This window comes from Terrapene carolina, unplaced genomic scaffold (genome assembly GCF_002925995.2).
Source record: "Terrapene carolina triunguis isolate 2854851 unplaced genomic scaffold, T_m_triunguis-2.0 Scaffold18, whole genome shotgun sequence".
In the NCBI taxonomy this organism is placed as follows: Eukaryota; Metazoa; Chordata; order Testudines; family Emydidae; genus Terrapene; species Terrapene triunguis.
In genome coordinates, this window is record NW_020664369.1 from 608,921 (window position 1) to 631,203 (window position 22,283).

The 22,283-nt window shown below is 43.5% G+C and overlaps 1 protein-coding gene across 2 annotated transcripts in view; it reads right to left on the bottom strand.

Moving 5' to 3' along the window:
- The window catches only part of LOC112104300 (leucine-rich repeat and calponin homology domain-containing protein 1-like), a 244,238-nt gene that overhangs the window by 66,061 nt on the left and 155,894 nt on the right, over window positions 1-22,283 (bottom strand). The window contains exons 8-11 of one of the 2 annotated variants that reach the window (XM_026653179.1): window positions 14,876-14,981; window positions 12,520-12,632; window positions 2,661-2,728; window positions 1,559-1,645 (exon numbers count right to left, since the gene is read on the bottom strand). In XM_026653179.1, the coding sequence (XP_026508964.1) occupies window positions 1,559-1,645; window positions 2,661-2,728; window positions 12,520-12,632; window positions 14,876-14,981 (374 nt within the window). Of the gene's footprint in view, window positions 1-1,558; window positions 1,646-2,660; window positions 2,729-12,519; window positions 12,636-14,875; window positions 14,982-22,283 lie in introns of both variants that reach the window. The other variant, XM_026653147.1, reaches the window with a different exon arrangement.

Here is a 22,283-nt window from a genome sequence, read left to right on the forward strand (position 1 = left end):
CATCTATAATTCCTATGCTTCTATTATATTTACAGTTTCTGTTAACACAATGGTCCCCAAACTGTGGGGCGCACCCCACTAGGGGTGCCACACAGCCCCGCTCTGCCCCCGCCCAGCTCTGGTCCCAGCTGCAGCTTCGTTCCCAGCCCAGCTCTCCCCCCAGCCGCAACTCCACTCTACTTCCTGCTCCGACCCCAGGCCAGCTCCAGCCCCAGCTCCACTCTGCTCTCCCCCCCCTCTCCCCCGCGGCTCTGCCCCCAAACCAGCTCCGCCTCTAGCCCCAGCTGCTCCCCCAAGCTCCTCTGTTGAGCCAACTGTGCAGTAACGAAGGGGGCGGGGAAGCATGGACAGATTCCATTTCTTGTGAGGGTCGGGGGATGGTGACAGGAAAAGTTTGGGCACCACTGTGTTAAAATAATGGGAATCCTGTGCATACTATCCAGGGGAGATTATATCTAAGATACTCTTAGTCAAAAGGTCACAACAATTAATTTTCTTTTTTATGAACTTGTCAAGTTAAGAACATCTGATAACCCATTCCTGAAGAACACCTTGTATACTAACAAATAACTTTAACAGCCAAACATACTTTAATAAGAACATTCAGGTGACTGAACGACAGATGCAGGGATGAATTTAAATGTCAGGCCACAACTTTATTAATTTAACGTGGAATAGGGATGCTATGCACCACCCCCTGCTTTCACATACCAGACATTTGACTGGTTCTATTGTGGGGTTACAAAACTCCCACCTTATAACCAATAAGTCAGGTTAGACCCTCCTCAAACTACCCCTAGGACTCTCCTCACTTTGGAATCTACTGCTTCCTGAAGACCAGTTGGCCCCGTCTCATATAGGCATGAGGTCAACTAGCAAAACCCCATGTCTCATTTATCTCTGGGAGCTGACCCTTTTAGCATTTACCTACAAGTTGCGGCAAACTAGAAAACCATACCTTTCCTAATGTTAAACTTTCAAGTTCTATTGCTTTCAACCTAATTGAGCCTCCATAACACACTGCCAAAGATAAAAAAACAAAAACAAAAAAAACCCCATCACTCAGTCAATTTGACCCAATGGGAAAAATTCTCCCTCCTCCCAAAACAGACAATTAGCCAGTCCAGCAGTATGCTGAAAATACAACTCCTATGTTACAACTAAAGGGAAGGAGGGCAGAGCAGCTAACAAGTATAAGAAGCTATTGAAAAGCTTGGAAAAGTTTAAATAGTGGAACGGGTATGCCAGAGCCAATCAGCCAGCCCAGTCCCCTCAGCCTCAGGCAACGGAAAGGTGAAGGATCCGAAGAGGGGGAGAAGCCAGACCCATCTTGCCAACTGTGCATTCTCACATCCCTCATGCCCTTCCAGGCACCATGCCATATCCCCTGCTGTCTAGTTAACATCCCACATCCCATTGATGCAGGGCAGAAGGCATTTAGTCATGAAAAAGAAAAGAGCGAGAGAGAGAGAGAGAGAACATTTTTTGACTTTGACCCTCCCAGAATTTCCTATACAACATATTACTTACATCAGGAGACCCTCTGATATGAGCATACCTGTTGGGATCTTGTAGCAAATCTACTGCTTCTTTTAAATGATCTATCATGGCTATATCAATATTTTGCTTGTTTGATGTATTTGTTCTACAGTAGGAAACAAAGACACTACAGTGAGTATGAAAGGAGTTAGAATTTAAATCAATGGGCAATATTTTCAAATTGGCTGTTTAAATTGTATAGTAAAATCCTGTATTTGTGCATATTAATATGCAGATGTAGTATTTGGAAATTTTCATGTGGAAATTAGGAAGTCAGTTTAGAAGACAATGAACTAAATAGTTATTCCCCCATCTATCATTTCAATCAATTTAAACAGCCTGACTTCTGATGCTGAAATAATTTAATTACCAACAATTTTTTTACTTGATTAATGAAGTTTATTGTTCTAGTATAAGGACATTGGCAATTTTTAAAATAGTATTTTATCTTTTAGTTTGAAATGTTTGTAATACTTTTAAAAGCTTTAAAAGAACCTAATTTTTCTTAATTCTTTTGGCAACTACTGATTTTTTTCATCTGAACTTTTAGCAAAGCAGAAATGAACACTGTTGTTTTGCTTAACAAAAACTTCAATTAACAGTTCAGTTTCATTGTAAATCATCTATTTCACGTATGTTCATCGACTGATGTTTGTCAGCACCAGTCTTGAAATAGTGTTTTGAATTAACTATTATTACAGGGCCAGGAAAGTGTGTTAAAACACACATATACACACACACACACACCCCCTAAGTTTCAGCATTTTTCCAATCAAATTATAACATTTTTATCATAGGTCAAACTTTGGCCTTAAAAATGTTGACACAGGCCTTTTGCCCTTTTACAAATACTATTAGCAGATGTAATCTCAGTATCTAGTTGAACAACACTTGTATTCTCTAGGTACATACAAATATATTGATTTTAATAAAATTTTCACTGTGTTAATCAATACACTATAAATAACAAAATGCAGACAAATTGTATTGTTATATAAATGTCATGCTTCCTTGTATACAAAATAATAAGCTGGTAAGGAAATACTCAAAAGACAAATTAAATTTTGGTCACCTAAAATTTATAGCCAATATTATTTCATTGTACATAAATGAATACTTACATTCCTTCTGTTTGCCAATGTGTGTCCTCTTCTATTCGCAATAATTGATCACATTCTGCTGCTCTGCCCTGTGAACAGACATTATACTGAACATTAGGACAGAAATTTGCCATTAAAGTAGACAGATAATAAGTTTCCTCTTCTGACTAAGCACTGACCTAGTTCATTTATCAGTTTATAGTGGTTAATTGAAGCAATCTAAGGTCTGTACTTCATTGCTATTTCTCCACCCCCACCTAAGATACTGATTACACCAACTTTCATTAAACTGTCACATTCTATTGAGGGCAAAGCCTAACCTCATTTAAATATAAAAATAAGTCAACCAACATGAGAATTATGTACTGAATGCCCCCATTTTCTCTCATATCCTTCTGATGTATGCAAATAACCTATCAATTAAGCATTAGCCTAATTCTCCTCTCATTTACACCAGTAAATCAGGAGTAACTCCACTGAAATCAATGGACTTACATTGGTGTTAAACTCCCATATGTGGGAGGAGAATCAAGACCATTCCATCACTATTTAAAGATAGATTAATACACAAAGAGCTTTGTTGCTAAATGGTGCATGATCTGTTTTGTACTGTAGTTGTGATAATGTAAAGATGTGTGCTTGCGGGTGGAGAAAGAGAGAATAACTGTTAGGTCACTTCTCATTTCCTTGTTTCGATGGGTTTGTGTCAGACATGTGTACAGCAATCCTGAGTGCTTCATAACAAAGTTTTTCTGCATTAATTTTCTAGGATTTTTTTAAATGTGTACTTGGGGATTGGCAATATATGAGGAAGGAAGGGGTGGACCACAGGGGTTGGCGTTTGAAGTGCAGTAGGAAAATATTTGTCAGTCAGCAGGTACATTTATATGATGAAAGATACACTCTTACAGACAAGTGTAGTTATAATGTGAATAATGGCTACAAATCACATTACATTCATTTTTTTTTTTTTTTAAAGAACCAGATCTTCTCAAGGTCCACCTTTCTACTAAGTTTTGTGCATTTAGATAATACTTTAAAGTTCCCAAACTTGTTCCACCGCTTGAGCAGGGAAAGCCCTTGGCGGGCCGGGCCAGTTTGTTTACCTGCTGCATCTGCAGATTTGGCCAATCGCGGCTCCAGGCCAATGGGAGCTGCTGAAAGCAGTGCGGGCCGAGGGACGTACTGGCCGCTGCTTCCAGCAGCTCCCATTGGCCTGGAGCAGCGAACCGTGGCTCCTGGGAGCCGCAATCATCCGAACCTGCAGACACAGCAGGTAAACAAACCGGCCCGGCCCGCCAGGGGCTTTCCCCACACAAGCAGCAGAACAAGTTTGGGAACCACTGCTTTAAAGCAATATCAGTTAATGATGAAAGTAGATCTGCCAATGATACATTTTAGCCAGAGCCCTAATTCAAAGGCTTCCTGTTAGAAATTATTAAAAGAAACAAAACATAAACCTCATAGAAAATTCACATCTTAAAAACTAATTGTGGGAAACTGCACACCAATTTTGTCACCTACTTTTAGGGGGAAAAACAAGAATTTGTGCCTCATGCAAACCCCATTTTATAACAGATCTCCAACTGTGGAGTTGCTACCAGGTGCATCCATAATTATGAACTGCTGGTTAATATTCGTAAAGGTGCATCCGATACTTATATTTCCATTTGGAACTTTATACATTTGCTTTCATTTTCATCTCCAACATGCAGAAACACTGAAATAATTCAGCTGCCAGTAAGGACGGAAGCTGTCTGAATGGATGTGCACTTGCACTGGCAGGGAATGAATAACAGACAAAAGGACTAACTATTTTCAATGCCATGTGTTTGGCACATCCATCTCAGGAACCCTGTACCAATAAATGCCGTCTGATTCTGCCAGATGTATCACTGAATTGTGCACTGGCATCTCTAACATTCTTCATCACAAAATATGGCTTTATTCCCAAAGTCAGTCCCCAATACCACAAATATAGCCATTCTTTTCATCTGTTATTTTTCATTAAGTAAATAATGAAGCATTTGATCTCTCCAACAGAATATGCAGATATTTTATACAATGAAAAATAATTATGCCCCCCACCATATGTGTCACAAATCTGCATTAACCCTTATTTATGTTAATTTGTTTTAAAAGATGACCATCTAAAGCTTTGGGCTTATGTACACAAATTCAATAATAAAGTACACAAATTAGGACCAATCTCATATAAAATCCTCCCAAACCCACTAAAATTAAGGCCTTGTCTGTATTGCAAGTTGTACCATTTTAACAAGTTATGTTTTAAATCAATTTAGTTAAACTAGTTCAAACTCTCGTGTGGATATGCTTCAATAATTTATATCAGCCTTAAAGTCTCCTACCTTCCCAAAATACATCTTGGGAAAAAGATATATAAGATCTGTAGTGTGAACTAAAGAGCCCAACAAATTCGCACTCTTGCAGATCAACAAGAAAAATGCCTTGCCTCAACCCTCCCCCTCATAAAACCTGTGGACTGTTAGCTCAAGCACTTTTGCTAATCTCACCTGTCATTAGCATCAAGAGGGTATAAAAATCCACATCTGAGGCAATATTTTTCCCACTCTGAAATTCTTTAACAGCACCTCTGCATCCCTGAACTAAGCTCTGCAACACACTCTACAATGAGGTGCCGAAAATGCTAGATTATAGCCAGGCTGAGGGCATTGTTGAGGGACTAGCCAATAGTTCTATAGCACACCTTAGAGGGGAGAAAGTGTTAATGCACAACAGGCATTTAATGGCAGCTTCTGATGGAAGATCCAGTTTGGGGGAGGAGAGAGTAGATAGAAGTCTTCCATTTCCTTCTACCCTGCCATGTTGATTCTCAAGAGAAAACTGTCTCCCTTAATCTCTCTATGCCTACGTGTCCATATGTCAGGCAGGGATAACATTACTTACCTACCTCACAAAAGAGATGTGAAAATTAAATAGGTGATGTTTGTAAAGTGCTTTGAAGATCTAAAGCATCATATAGGTGTATATTAGAGCTCGGTGGATGAAAAAAAATTTTGCATGAAAATTTTTGAACAAAATGAAAAGAAAGTCATTTCTTTTAAAAATCTGCAAGGTTTTTAAATGAAAAATGCAAACCAAAACAAAATAAAATTTTTAGTTTCAATGACCCTCTTTTTTTAATCCCCACCCTTTTTCCAAGAGCTAACATATTACATCCCACATATCCAACATCCATAAAAAACTCTTCCTAATAGTTATCAGAGAATATCCCAGCAATAAACACTTGCCACATTTAACGATACTGTAGGATGTGTTTATCTATCCAGTAAGCAATAACAACAAGCAACATGGATGTATTGGATAACTGCACTCTTCAGATACCTTCACTCACCCTATAAGTGTAGGTATCTGATACAAGTAACGATATTTGAAATGTGCTGTTTTGCAAAAACATTTTTAAATTAAGCAGTTTACATTTTCTTTTGCAGAGACCACTGAGGGCTGAGAGTGTTTGGGGATTTTTTTTTTTTACACTGTTCTTAATGTATATGCCCTCTATGGCTGCTACTGCAAAACTACTAGGGGGCCCTGCCATTGGTAGAATGACACCTGCAAGAGTGGTGCTGCTAGAGGAAATAGGGTGAAGGATTACAAAAAGGCAAGTCCTTTTGCACACCTAGAAGTTCCTTTCCCTCCACTTCCAAGAGGTCGGGAAACCACATCCGTTCTCTCCACCGTGGCTATCTAGCACTTTTCTCTCAGAAAGGAATTTGATGGCAAGTACACAGGACCTCTTCAGATCGTTTTATCCTTAAAAAAAAATCTGGCAAAGCTGGCCAGCAAATAAATTCTCATATGAAAATAAACATTGTTCAAACCTTGGCATAAAAAGTTTCATAGAAATCCTACTATTATGGGATATGTGATGAAATTGGTCCAAAAATCGTGTTATGTTACATTACATAATGAACCAGCTGAAATTCATGAATTACAAAGTGGCTGTATTCATGAATGATTTATGGATCGTTTATAAGGATTTTACTGCAACTTTCTCGGAGAGATATTATTCAGGAATGGTGCAAAAGATCCAATTCCACAATAAGAAAGGGGGCAGAGGATAATGAAAATGGAGAACACGCAATTCAGAAAACTACAGAGAGGTACAATGGAGCAACCTAAGAGAAGTCACAGACCAATTCTGAAAACAGTCAGAAGTGTAAGCTACAGCATTCCCTTGGCAGATGCGATTTACACAGCTGGACACGACATAGCTGACAGCCAAAGTGTTCGCTAACCATTCCAGCAATACAAGAGTAATATTTTCACAAAGATTAACCAACTATCCATGAAGGCAGTGAAGGGGCAAAGCAGGAACAATGGCTGACAATGTGCATTCTCACACGCACTGTAAAGCCACCTTAGTTTTCACTAGTAACGATGTAGATCACTACAGTATATAAGAGAAATACTGATGAATACAATTCCAAAGTTTCTGTTGAGGAAAAACCCATGGCTTTCTACATAATTCATTAAACTTATCCATAGCTCTAACTCCCCCCCACCACACACACCTTATTGCTACCAGTGCTACAAACAAACTCCTTTGAGAAAGGTAGTCACTGAACCTTATTCACTGTATTTTTCAAGAGAAGTACATCCTTACTCAGCTTACCAAACAGCAGATGATATCCTTTGTCTTTGGAGATCTTGACATTTTTACCAAGATCTTTACAAACTAAATGCACATTTATAACCCATCATCTTTTCATAACTTTAGACACCTGGGCATCCCTGTAGCCTGTGCATGCATGAAAAAAATGCCTAATTAAAAATATAAATGGGAATTACTTACCTGTAATTGGAGGTTCTTCAAGATGCGTGGTCCCTATCTGTATTTCACGCGTGGTGCGTGTGCCCTCCACGTGCCTGAGACTGGAGAATTTGAAATAATGTCTGTTGGTCCACGCCTGTGCCCTGGGTTTCTGGTGCTCAGCACCAACGGTATAAAGGAAGGTCCGGACCGACTGCCTCTCCAGTTCCTTCTCTACCGAGAACCCAGACATGACCCAAAGTGGAGGGGAAGGAGGGTAGGTAGTGGAATACAGATAAGGAACACACATCTCACAAACCTCCATTTACCGGTAACTAACCTCCATTTCTTCTTCAAGTGCTGGTCCCTATGTGTATTCCACAGGCGGGTGACCGTGGAAAGAGGAGGCGGTGAGAGGGTGCTGGTGGTCTATAGATCTGTTATACCACTTTCCTAACAACTTCATTTGAAGAGGAGTCTTGGACTAAAGCATAATCCTTCAAGTAGGTGTGGATAGAACTCCACGTAGCCACCCTACAAATGCCCAGGGAGCTGTGCTAACTGATTGCAAAGAAGATGCAGCCAGAGATACACTTAGACAGCCTATGAGGAGATCACACTTGTCCCCATGATCACTCTACCATAGGGACAAATAAGAGCGTTTTCCTAATAGGTTTAGTTCTTTGCAGATAAAAAGCTAAAGGTGATCTGACATTGAGGGAATGAAGTCTCCTCTCTTCACTGGAAGTATGAGGTTTTGGAAGGAATGCCAGTAAGTGAATTGATTAATTTATGTGAAAGTAGGAGACTACCTTTGGGGTGAATTTTGGATGGAGGCGAAGGGAAACTTTTTCCTTATGGAATATGGAGGGCCGGCCATGAGTGCCACCAGTTCACTCACCCTCCTGACTGAAGTGACGGCAATGAAGGTGGTGACCTTCATTGACAGGTGGAACACTGAGCATGTAGCCAATGATTTAAAGGGTGGTCTGGTAAGTACTGAGAGAAAAAGACTGAGGTCTAATTGAGGTGCTGGCTTTACTACTGGTGGGAAAGTCTTAGTGAGACCCTTCAGGAATCTGGCTGCTATCGGGTAAGTAAAAATAGAATAGCCCTTTACCCAAAGGTGGAGGGCACTGATTGCTGCTAGGTGTACCCACAGCAAGCTAAAAGAAAGGCCTGATATCTGAGAGTGAGGTAGCCTGGATACCTGTCGCCTCTGGAGCTAACTAGTTTTGTTGCATCCAGGTACAGAAACGCCTTCATTTAGCTAAACAGCATTTTCGCATGGAGTCTTCTCTGTCATGGTTACGAACAGTTTGAACACCCTTTAAATGTGTACACACCAAGACTCCAAGTCTGCTGCCCATCCAAATACCAGGCTACGAAGTGAAGAGGGTGTGGGTTGGGATGTCTGATTCTACCATTCTCCTGAGTTAGCAGATCTGGGAGGGAGCGAATGCTGAGGAGGACGGACTGATATTTGCAGGAGGTCCAGAAACCAAAACTGCCTGGGCCAGTTGGGTGCAATGAGAATGATGCACGTTTTGTCATGGCACATTTTCCACAGAACATGCGGGACCAGTGGAATGGGAGGAAAGGCATACTTCAGGTGGTCTGTCCAGGATAGTAGAAGATGTTCTTGTTCATTTGGGAGGTGAGCAAGTCCCGGGATGGCATTCCCTATTCAGAGATGATTTCGTTTAGGACCGAACAGTGAAGCTCTCACCTGTGTTCCCCCTAAGGTGCGCACAGCAGACCATCAAGGGCTGCGCACCAGCCACACACACAGGTGGGTGTGGAGGATGTGTAGGGTGGGTGGGGGCAGTGTGGTGAGGTGGGGGACAGTGATAGGGCTTTGGGAGAACTAGGGTTTGGGAGAGCTTGGGGCATGCAGGGTTACGGTGGGGGGGGGGAACAGATGCCTTTCCCCCATCCCTTGGGCTGCGGCAGGGAGAGGCGCCTCTCCCCCAGCTGCGGGGCTGTGGAGGGGATGGGAGAGATGCCTTTCCCCCAGCTGCGGGGACAGGAGAGATGCCTCTCCCCCAGCTGCGGGGCTGTGGTGGGGCCGGGAGAAACGCCTTTCCCCCAGCCCCAGCTCCGGGACTGCGGCGGGGACGGGAGAGACACCTCTTCCCCGGCCCCAGCTCTGGGGCTGTGGTGGGGACGAGAGAGACGCCTCTCTACTCAATGATGTAGCCAAAGTGGATGACATCCAGAACCCACTTGTCTGTTCTTATAGCCCTCCAGTTGTGGAGGAAGTATGCCACCAAAGCTTCGGAGAGTAGTTGGGGATGGCATCAATGATGGTTCTCAGTTCTCAAGCATCCCTTCAAAAGTAACCTTTACTTGGCAGATGGGGTTGGGTGGCTGATGTCAAAGTGGATGGGGTTGGATACCTTGGTCTTCGCACCTTCTGGCATTTGCATGGTGGTTCACATGAGATCTGTTGGTAGAAAGGCTGTGGAACAAGCCTTGATTTGTACACCTGTTTATGGTGTCTCCTCTTCGGGGCTAGAGTATACATGCACAGGGAGTTGAGGGTAGTCTTGGAACCTTTTAATGAGTGTAAAGACTCATCCATCTTCTTGTTAAAGAGGTAAGAGCCATCAAAGGGAAGATCCTCAGTAGTATTCTGAACCTCAATGGGGAGCCCCAAAGACGGAAGCCACGATTTGTGCCGCATAAATAGTGCCATTGTTATGGCTCTAGGTATGGTATCAACTGTGTCTTGAAGTGAGGTCCTTGCTACCAGTTTACCCTCATCAATAAGGGCTTAGAATTGGAGTTTGTCTTTAAATTACAGAAATTTGGAGTAGTTTGTAAAATTACACTTAGCAATTCTAAACTGGAGGCTGGTAGATGAGAATATCTTCCTCCCTAGAAGGTCGAGGTGTTCAGTATCCTTCTCTGCCTGGGTAGTCTTAGCGTGTTGCTGCTTGAACTACTAAGGAGTTGGGGATTAAGGTGAGTGAACAAAAATTCTGCCTCTTTCACAGCTACAAAATATCTCAGCCGTTTTAGGGATAGGGCTGCAAGATGCTGCTGTGTGCCATACCACCCTGGCTGGCTCCATGAGGAACGTGTTTACTGCAGGATGTCCAGGAGCTTATGCTGTGTATCATGGGTCTTCTCAAGTGGGATATGAAGTTCAGTGGCCACCCTCTGCAAAAGTTATTGGCATTGCCTGTGGTCATCAGGCAGGGATGGTGAGGATGGCACGATAGCCTATGCTTGTCGATACTGCCAGTATCAGTGGATCTTGCTCAACAGCTTTCTCTTCCGCATGCTCTGGCAGAGCTGGTTGCTGTTGTCTAGGGGAAGAGGGTCAGTCAGACTCGTGCATGGATCCAAGGTGCCATGCTTAGGGATCCCAGGGGCCCCAGTAGGGCCCCAAATGCTGGTTGAGGGGGACTCCAATGTATAGGGTACTCAAGGGACTGCTGGTAATCATGTCTGGGTGGAAGATGGGTCCAAGATAGTATAGAGGCTCTGTCTGGGTTAACCTCCCCACGTGAAGGTGAAGGCTGAATCTGACATCCAAGACGAGCCAATGAAAAGGTTGGATCTGTCTCCACTGGCAATGCCATTGGTAACAGTAAAGGGAGACTCAATGAATGGATGGAGTAGGGGAATAGCTTCTTGTCCTCGAAGTGGGTTCCTCCTCTGGTGTCGAAACATCCCTTACACGGGCTAGACCTGAGAGAAGAGAAGAATGAGGATAAGGTAGAGCACAGATATCCTCTGGGGAGGTATAAATCTCAGTCCTATTGGGAATGTGAGATGTCCTGGTAGTTGGTACAGACAGATTTGGCGTATCCATGTGCTTAGGGTTGGTGGATCCTTATGGGGGTGGGCCAGTACCATCTAAGAAGATTCTCCTTGTCTGGAGCTGATGGTTGGTGCCGGCAGATGCCAATCTCTCAGCTTGCTAATTGGTACTGGAGTCAGTACCGATGTATCCCTGATTCTGCGTGCCTTACCCTTATGGTCAGGAGGTTTAGGCTGGCCTAAGTCTAAGACACACCTGATTTGGAAGCAGTCATGGAAGCATCCCTCCTTTTGTGAGGGGATCTGGAAAGAGATCTGGTCTTGTGTCCGTGATAGTGTCCGTTACTCTCATGAGAGACCCAAGACAACGTGTCCTTGGGCTTACTAGATCTGTCCTCTGCTCCAGAGCTCATGCTCAGAAGGATGTTGCTCGCAGACTGAGGCCAATTACAGAGCCTGAATCCCACTGGGGCCTCATGGTTTTCTCCATGAGGTACATTCTCAGTTGAAGCTCTCCTCCCTCTCAGGTTCAGGGAAGAAAGGAGTCGCAGATGCTACACTTGGTGGAGATGTGAGACTCCCCTAGGCAGTGAAGGCAGCAGTGATGGTCATCACTGACCAAAAGGAAATGGAGGCAGGATAGCAAGTTCTTAAACCCCAGAACTTTGGGCATAGTCCTCTTTATACTAACTATGAAAAGCTACTAGAAAAATACCAAAAACAGTAAACTCTAAGAATTTACAACACATTTACAGATAAAAAGACGATAAAGATGCTTCGGACACAGAGGATTCTACTCAGATCATGTGGCGGTAAGAAGGAACTAGAGAGGCAGGCAGTCCACGCCTCCCCTTATAACCTCAGTACTGGACATGAGGAATGCCAGGGTGCTGGCATGGACCAACAGGCACTACTAGCCAATTCTCCAGTCTCAGGCACATAAAGCAAACGTGTACCACATGTGCAATATGCATAGGGACCAGAACTTGAAGAAAAATGTAAACTTTTACTGGTGAACACATCTGCTAATTAAAAACGACAAAACAAACAAAACCAAAACAAAGGACAGATTTCAAGGATTAGGGTGAGGGTTAGGTTAGAATAAGAGTTATGGGTAACCTGACCTTACAGCTTTAAAATTACTGTTATAATTAATCTGCCTGCTCATGTTTGCACTCTATGGCACTGAACTGATGAGGATGAATATCAGTTGCACTTCTCTTATTAATAGCAAGGTGCCAACAGTTTATCATTTCTGCTTGCTAGGAAGGTAGTCATGAGATTTTTTTCATTTAAAATCGATCACAAACTTGCCTTGATGTAGCTCATAAATTCAGTCGTGAGGGGATGTGATCCTTCAGCAAACTGGTTTCCTGCTTCTCTTGACTTATCATTGTGAATCATAAGAGAAGGTCCCTGATGAAATTCTACTAATGAGAAATGAGACCAAAAGACCCAAAAAGGTATAAAAATTATTTCGGAGTCAACTTTTTCAACTTTGCATTTAAATCAGAGTCACCTAAGGAACCTTTTAAATTTAGTAGGGCACAGCAACACAGCCAAAAATGAAATCCAAAAGGTACAAGAATGATAAAAACAGAGAATAAGACTTTGGACTACACTGGACCACTACGAATAAAGCGTAGACGTTTTACTTTTAATGCGAATTTATTCTATGTTGTGACACATAACCGGATTCTGATCTCTCACAAGTAAAATTCAGGAACAATTCTACTCACGTCAATGGAGTTACTCCTAAATTACACCAGTGAGAGAGAGAAGAATATGACTCATGGAAAACAATCAATCAGTTGTAAATGCAACAAATGTCACTAACAATACGAAAATTAAGATACACAGATTAGAGTACATTTTAGGTCAGTCTAGGAAGCAGATACCTCATCTATTTCTTGTACTCCCACTTCCCAGGTGGGTGCTCTAACCATCAGGCTACAGAGTCACTTTCTCTCACTGGCCCAATGACTAAGTATACACAGTAGAAAGCTTCAATAGGAGAGACTGAGGGAGCCCCACATCAGAATACAGTAACTCCTCACTTAACGTTGTAGTTATGTTCCTGAAAAATGCGACTTTAAGTGAAACGATGTTAAGCGAATCCAATTTCCCCATAAGAATGAATGTAAATGGGGGGATTAGGTTCTAGGGAATTTTTTTTTGCCATACAGTACAGTACTATAGTTGGGAGGTACCCCCGCCTTACCCCACACAGGCACAGCCCACTGGCACTGGAGACAGTGAGGCAGGCAAGGAGGCTGAAGGTGCTGTAGGCTAAGAGAAGCACGTTGCGCTGCAGCAGCGGCAACTTCCCCTACTCTGCAAGCACCAGGGGCGGGGGGCTCAACCCTCAGCCCGCCCATGCCACCCCTTCCCCCAAGCCTCCACCCTTAACCCGCCTCTTCTTCCCTCCCCCTCCCTCCTGCCCGTGGCAATCAGCTGGCTTGCAGCATTCAGGAGGGAGGGGGGAGGAGCAAGGACATGGCACACAGGCTCCCCCTCCCTCCATCTCCCAAACACCACAAGCCAGCTGATTGCCACCGGCAGGTGGCAGGGGAGGGAGGAGCGCCGGGTCGTCGTTCCTCCCCGTGGCAGTCAGCTGGCTTGCGATGTTCAGGGGGCAGGAGGGAGGGAGGAGGAGCAAGGACTCGGCGCGCAGGGTCCCCCCTTTCCCCCACCTCCAGTGAGGGAAGGGGGAGCCTGTGCGCCGAGTCCTCGTTCCTCCTCACTCCCCCCTGAATGCCGCAAGCCAGCTGATTGCTGTGGGCAGGAGGCGGGGGGATGAGGGGAAAGGCACTGATACGCGGGATCTGCTGGCAGGCGGGAGGCGCTGTGTGGAGGGGGGCGTAGAGGAGCTGATGGGGAGCTGCCAGCTGTGGACAAAGCAGGAAGCCAAACGACGTTACAGCGAAGCATTGCACAACTTTAAATGAAGCATGTTCTGTAACTGAGCAGGGACGTAAGATTGAAACAACGTTAAGCGAGAGGACGTTAAATGGGGAGTTACTGTATGCCACAGCTCAGTGGTTATAGCACTCTCCTGAGAGGTGTGGGAGACCCCTGTTTAATTCCTTTTTCCCCACCTCTGCCTGAGGAGGGAACTGAACTGAACTGAACCTGGGTGCCCCATATCCCAGATGAGTGCTCTAACCATTAGGCTAAAAATTTTAAGGTGCACCGCCACCTCCACCTTCCATGTCCTCCTTCTCCGGTGCCCAGATTTTGAATGGTACCCGATCCAATAGGCAGCCTCGGAGCACACCTACAGGATCAGGATATGCATGCGAGGTAGGTAGACAAACGTTTAACTTCCTCTGGTTCATGGATCACCCTGAGGCTTAGGCAGGAGATAGACATCCAGGCACCTCGAGTGAGATAGCAGGCATCTAAGTCTGGGGCTTAAGTGCCTAGGTGCCTCTTGTAGTTTCAGGCCTAAGTGATTATTCTCAGAAGTACAAAACTAAACATGCTTCATAAATTTTCCAGGAAAAATAGTGGTAAACTGAAGGAGTAGGTTTTAAGCATGTTGTTAGTAGAAACTTGGGTTGGGAAGTTTTTTGTGAATTGCACTCATACAGCATTACATATAGAATAGTGGGCAGAATTCCTGTTATTGTTATTGTTATTGTTAAGTGTCTCTTCTTTATGTTCAGACCTTGGACTAGGTTGATGTGGTGACCCGAATCTTCCTTTATAATCTGATCTTCTTCCATAATATTTGACATTGGTACATTAAGGCTGACAGTATCTTCATCAGAGGGCTGAGAAGAAACAAGAAAAACATTAATTTAAAAATTAAACCAAGACTGAAATGCCAATTGGTGTTAATTATTTTATTAGCATTCAAATATGTAAAAGATTAAATAGTAGCTTATAGGAGGAAAGCGATGTATCCTATACTTTTGACTCATGAATTCTACATTCACAATTCAGTGCTTTTAGTAAAATGATATCATGCTGTGCACACAAACATATATATTCAGGAATCTGAAAAACCTTTGCCATGAGTGATAAAGCTCAACAGTGAAATAACTTAGTATTGCACAAATGCTTCTATTTGTCAATTATTTATATACATACATATACGCATTTATTTATTTAGATTTAAAACAAAAAAAGGTCACTGTACAAAAAGCTCTAAGCACCCTAATAATTACAGTTATAATCACATAATGATGACCATCCAGCAGCTTAAAGTAATCATATATAGGAAATAAATAAACTCAGACAGTCATTAAATCAGAGAAGCAGTAATGTCCCTTTCCACTTTTGCAAAGACATTCCTCAACACTTCCACAAATTCTGTCAAGCAGATGGCTTTCGCAGCATATCCAGAGAGATTATTTTGGACCTATTCAGGTCCTATTAATCTAGAAACTCTCAGCTGAAAATAGTGCAGTACAATGGCATCTTCTATTGGCATGATCACAAATTCTAAGAATTAAAGTTTGGGCAGGGTTTTTTGATCAGTGGAGTTATGCAAACAATTTAGAAAGAGTGTTAAAAGGTAAATGCAGCCTTGCTCATTTGCAATCATTCCTTTCACAGGCTATTCAGGGTGGTTGGTTTTTTTAACTGATGTAACTATGTAACTGATTTTCCCAGGTGTTTCCTGACAGCATAGGGCCAAATAGGAACTATCCAAAGCAACTTTGTAATTATACAAGTCATCATAGCTCTATCACAGGTGAAATACTGTATCTCATTTCCTTCATTTGTACTTTTATTTTTATTCAGTTAGCAATGGAAGCCGTTGACAGACTTTCAAGGATCAAAGCTGCAGAAGATGAAGAGTCTAATTTTCATCTTAAAAATCTAAGGCTACTGTAGCATTAATTTCAAACCATTTTAGTGCCTGATGCAGCCATTTTGAAAGCTTCTGCCTTCCTATGAGAAAGACAAGGTGGGTAAAGTAATATCTTTTACTGGACCAATTTCTGTTGGTGAGAGAGAAGCTTTCAAGCCACACAGCGCTCTTCAAGTCTGGGAAAGGTACTGTGGCTTGAAAGCTTGTCTCTCTCACCAACAGAAAGAAGTTGGTCCAATAAAAGATATTACCTCACGCATCTTCTCTCTTTACCTGGGACAACTACACATCACAAGAGAAACTTACTTACTTCATAGTAACTGGAAGTTTCTTGAGATGTGTGACCCCTATCTGTATTGCACTGTGGATATGTATGTCCTCCATGCATCAGGCGCTGGAGAATTTTGAAAGCAGCGTCTGTAGGACTGCACATGTGCCCTGGCTCACTTTGTGCCTCCAACCAAGGAGATAAAGGGCAGGGCAGACCGACCGCCTCTCCAGTTCTTTCTCTACTGAGAATAAAAAGATCCGTAGCAGAGGGAAAGGAGGGAGCATAGTGTAGTACAGTCTGGGACCACACATATCTTGAAGAACCTCTAGTTGTTATAAGGTAGGTAGCTTTCTCTTCTTCGAGTGCTGGGTGATTGACCAGCAGTACCCAAATAAGAGGAGGGTGCGAGGTTGTAGATGACAAAAGCCCACCATTCTAAAAGATGCATCAGTGGAGGAGTCCTGTACCAAGGCACAGTGTCTGGCGAGAAATAGTCTGGGAGACTTTCTGATTGGTTATGTTCTCTGCAGGTAAAAGGCTAAAGTTCACCAAACATCGAGGACATGGATACCCCTTTCTTCTGAGGGTAAGGGTGGGTTTGGGAAGAACACAGCTAAGTGAATTGACTGGTTCAGGTGAAACTCTGAAAATACTTTGGAGTGAATTTAGGGTATAAACATAATGAAAATTTGTCCTTATGGAATATAGCGGGGGGGAGGGATAGCTCAGTGGTTTGAGCATTGGCCTGCTAAACCCAGGGTTGTGAGTTCAATCCTTGAAGGGGCCATTTAGGGATAGGGGGAAAAAATCTGTCTGGGGATTGGTCCTGCTTTAAGCAGGGGGGTTGGACTAGATGATCTCCTGAGGTCCCTTCCAACCCTGATATTCTGTGATTCTGTAAGGAGAATCCACCATCAGTGCTCCAAGCTCACCAATCCTTCTGGCTGAGGTGACAGCTACGAGGTATGTGACTGTCAAGGACAGGAGAGACACGGAGCTAGAAGTTAATGATTCAAAGGGAGCTTAGTTAATATGGAGAGAACAAGATTCAAGTTCCATTGAGGAGTGGGCCTTTTCATGGGCAGAAAAATTCTGATTAGGCCTTTCCAAAATCTGCTAGTCAATGGGTGCACGAAGACGGAGTGGCCCTGCGAAGGTGGATGGTATGCACTGATTGTTGCCAAGTGGACCGTAAGGAGCTGATGGACAAACCTGATGTCTTTAAGGAAAAAAATAAAGTCCAGAATAAGAAGATTAGCTGCAGCTTTCAGGGGTACACATCTGATGCCCACAGATTAAAAAAAAAAAAAAGCTTCCATTTAAGTAGGTAACATTTTCTAGTGGAATCCTTCCTATTATTAGAAAAGATGTTCTGTACAGCTTCAAAACACGAGAGCTCTAAGGATGATGCCCATCCAAAAAACAAGCCCTGAGATGAAGCAGATGGGGGTTGGGACATTTGATCTTGCCATTCTCCTGGGTCAGGAGATCAGGAAATGTTGGAATAATGATTGGTGCCTGAGATGGCATGCATAGATGGTCTGGGAATCAAAACTTTCTGGGCCACTTGGGGGCAATGAGGATGACTCCTGTCCTGCTGAATCTTGTGTAAAGCCCAAGGCAGGAGTAGTAGTAGAGGGAAGGCATAGTTCAAGGGGTCTGATCATGGAAGAAATAGAGAGTCACCATGTGAGAGGGTCATGTCCACATGACTGTAGGTGTCCTTCATGTTGGGAGGTGTAAAGCGCATGTCCTTTTCCAGGGACGGAATTATAGATGCCAATGTGACCATGCAAAACTTTAATTTGAAAATAAAGATGGCAGAGATCGAGAATGGGTCTCCAACCACCCTTCTTTTTGGATGCTAGGAAGTATGTCAAGTAAAAACCCCTTCCTTGGTACTAATGAGGAACCTGCTCTATCACTTCTCACTGTAAGAGGGATTCCACTTCTTGTTTGAGAATCTTCTTGTGAGAGTGGCCCCCAAAAGAGGGCAGGGCAGCGGTTTTGGATGGGGTAGGGACAACCTGTATCATATAGCCAGAATGGATGACATTACGCACCCACTTGTCCATTGTCATTGAACTCCAGGTGTTGAAAAAGAGGGCTAGACAACCCCTAAAGAGTACGTGAGGGTCAGGAGGTGTAGGTCTTAGTAGTCTGCAGCTCTCAAGCTCCCATCACAAATAACGTTTTGCTGAGGGCTAGCACTGGGCTGAGAAAGATGTGGGGCAAAGCAGGTCTTTTGAACCCTCTGCCTCTTACAGGAAGGCTTGTAAGGTCTCTGGTGGTAGAACTGTTGTGCCATCAGTCTAGGCTTGCATGGCTGCTGATGGAATTTTCTCTTTGGGGCAAGTGTATATATTCCCAGGGAGTGGAGGGTGGCCCTGGAGTCCTTTAGAGTGTGTAAGTACTCCTCTGTCTTCTGATTAAACAGTCTGATCAAAGGGTGGATCTTCAACAGTGTTCTGGACCTCCCTGGAAAACCCCAAAGCCTGGAGCCGCAACTCCCTGTACATTACAATGGCAGTAGCCCTTGCATTGGAAGATGCATCAGCTGTCTCTACCACTGATTAGAGAGTGGTTCTGGCAACCAATTTGCCTTCCTCTATGAGAGCCTGGAATTGAGCTCTGTTCTGCTGTGGACGTCTGTCAGCAAAGTCCCGAACTATTCAAAATTCACAGAATTCGTACTTAGCCATCAGTGCCTGGTAGTTGGTTATCCTGAACTGGAGGCTAGAAGAAAACAACTTCTCTTCCAGTAAATTGAGAAGCTTGCCCTCCTTATCAGTTAGGGGTTTTGCTGCTTAGATTTCACTGTGACGGCCTGGACCAATGAGAGAACAGAAATTCCACGGCTTTGGCTGGGACATAGTACCATCTATCTGTCCTGTTAGGGGTTGGGGCATAAGTAGCCAGGGGATGCCAGACTGTTCTAGATGGCTCCAGGATGGCTTCATTAACAGGGAGTGCTATTTGAGTAAAGCCAGAGGACTGGAGGCTGTCTACGAGCTTGTGTTGAGGATCCTGAATCTCCTAAAGAGGAATCTGCAAGCTCCCCTGTAATTCTGTGAGGAAGTTCTTGGAATTGCTTATAGTAATGGGGGGTGGGGGTGGAGACATTGGAAACACAGCCTCATCTGGAGATGAAGATGGCAATCTTCTCAGTTCCAATGGAACTGACAGATTTGGCACATACTCCTTCTCCTCAGGTGGCAGTTCTGGTTGCCCTCTCTAAAGGGAGAGAAGGGACAACTCTCTAGCATACTGACCAATTCTGCAGGATGGTATTGGTCCCATGGCACCCAGTATGGCCAATAAGATAGATCAAATGGGGATTTCAGAGGTCCCCATTGCATGGGGTACCAATGGTTCTGAGGAGGTGATGAGACGAATGTTGGTCCCAAGCTGCTCCAGGCCTTCTGACCAGGAAGGTGCATTTTGGAGGAGGGAATAATAATATGGAGATGGAGATATATCTATCTCATAGAACTGGAAGGGACCCTGAAGGGTCATCGAGTCCAGCCCCCTGCCTTCACTAGGGGGACCAAGTACTGTTTTTGCCCCAGATCTCTAAGTGGCCCCCCCTCAAGGATTGAACTCACAACCCTGGGTTTAGCAGGCCAATGCTCAAACCACTGAGCTATCCCTCCCCCCAATAATAATGATTCATCAGGCAGTTCAGAATCTACCGATGAGGAGAAAGCCAATTCTGAGCCCAACAGCAATACAGATGGTGCCGCTGGAGGAAAGTCACAGCCCAAAGATGGAATGGGAGACAGACTCCTCCCAAATGTTGGCTCTTCTGGTGGAGTCAGAACGTCTCTTGAGAGGGAGGGACCTGATGGAGTAGCAGACTCCAGATCTGGAAGAGCAAAGATGTCCTCAGGAGCAGCACAGGTCTCAGCTCTTCCTAGAGGGAGAGGGGTCCTGCCCATTCGAACTGCTGGAGCCACAGTACAGATAGTCTTTGTCTTCCATGACTGTGTCTCAGACTGTACCATGGGTAACCAATGCTCTCAGTGATCGGTCTTCATCAGTACTGGCAGATCCCAGGGTTTGTGTTTTGAAGATTCCAGAGACATTGGTGCTGGCAGATCGTGATTTAGTGCCAATGAAGCCCTAAACTTGTGGGCTTTCTTGTCACGCTGCTGAGATTTAAGATGTATTAAGTTCTTTTGGGCTGAGCTTAGAGACATGCTTGGTTTAGGCAGGGTTGAATCCAACTTCTTCAAAGTGGATTTGGAGGAAGATTTAGTTTCATGCTTATGAGAATGCTCTCTGTTCTCCTGACAAAACCCTGCTGAAAGTCCTGAGCAAGGTCTCATGAGAGAAGGCGCACTCCTTGCTGAGTCAGGCTCATGGATGAACGGAGGGGTGAGTGGGTGGGAGGGGGTGCCTGAGAGGGGCTCCCAACCTAGTTCCGATTGCAGCCTCATGGCCTTTTCCATTAGGTGTTTCCTTGGACAAAATTCCCACCCTTCCTGGGTATGACTGGGGAACAAACAGCAGATATTGCACCTTGCCACGACACGGATTTTCCCAAGGCAGTACATGCAGCATTGATGGTCATCACTGACTGAGAAGGATCACAGGCAAGAAGCACAAATTTTGAACCCTGGAGTCCTGGGCATAGACCAATATCCAAAATGGGGTACAGAGGAAGGAGTGATCTCCAGATTTGGGAGACTAATTATAAAATACTATAAACTATTAGATAAAACCTCTAAATTCTAAAACTTCTAAAAATTATTTACAGATATCTAAATATATGTTAACCGATAAAGAAATAAATTCAAAGCTTTGGACGCTGAAGGTTCTGACCCAGACCATGGGGTGCTGAGAAGGAACCAGAGACGCAGTCGGTCCACCCACTCTTTATCTCCTCAGTCAGAGGCACGAGGTGAGCCAGGGCGCATATGCGGATCAACAGCCACTGCTTTCAAAATTCTCCGGCTTCAGGTGCATGGAGCGCATACATCCCCACAGGGGAAAACACATAGGGACCAGCACTCAAGGAAGAACCTACAGTGCTAGTACTAATGCCACATCCTTCAGGGTAATGGTGCAGAGAAAGCAAATGGATCTTCACATGCCATATTTAATCTTGATCTCCCTATGCAAATCTCAAATACTACTGTTAAAGGAATAAAAATATGCTGCTGTTCTAGTGAATTTTAACTGAGACAGAAGTTTTAAAGAAAAAAGGTGACTCAGAGTATTATCCATCATCTCTAAAGATGAACGAGATACTGTAAAGGAGATACCATTGAAAAGCAGGATTTATCTCACAGTTGCCATAATCAATATATTGTCCTCAGAAACAATACATGAAAGGAGAAGATGTGATATTGGCAATATCCAGGACTACACTTCAGCTATAAAGAAATGACCTCTATGATGCTGTCAGGGTCAGACCAGCTAGACAGAGAATATATGTAATTTGTTCATTTAGCCCACTATCCCCTCTCCTTCCTTTCTGTATGTGCCCAACTGCATATCTGACAAAATTCCTAAAATGTACATCAGTGTTAAATGACACAAAAACTTCACTTAATTTGAATAAAAAAATCCCCTTTTTATTTAAATTACACAAAAATCTCACACATACTTGGAAAAAGAACAGTAAATAGAATGAGCTCTGTGTCTCATTTTATGAATGAACTGAAATATAATTAATCTTAGGGAACTATGAGTCAATTTGTTTTGATATATTTGTAAAGATAGTCTCAGTAAGAAAGATGAGCTTTTTGTACATTGTAAAAGCATTCACATTTTAAAGGAGTGAAAGTGATTATAATCCAATTTAACATGCTCTATTTGAAAAGATCATGGATGTATTTGGTTACAAAACGTGGACTTGAAATCACAATGTACTATAAACTTTTTGCAAAATTTCCATGTACAATAGAGATCTCAAAGTATGATGTACAAGAAAATGTGATACCATTCACTTCTCTCATGTTAAGTTCACTATGCATGTTT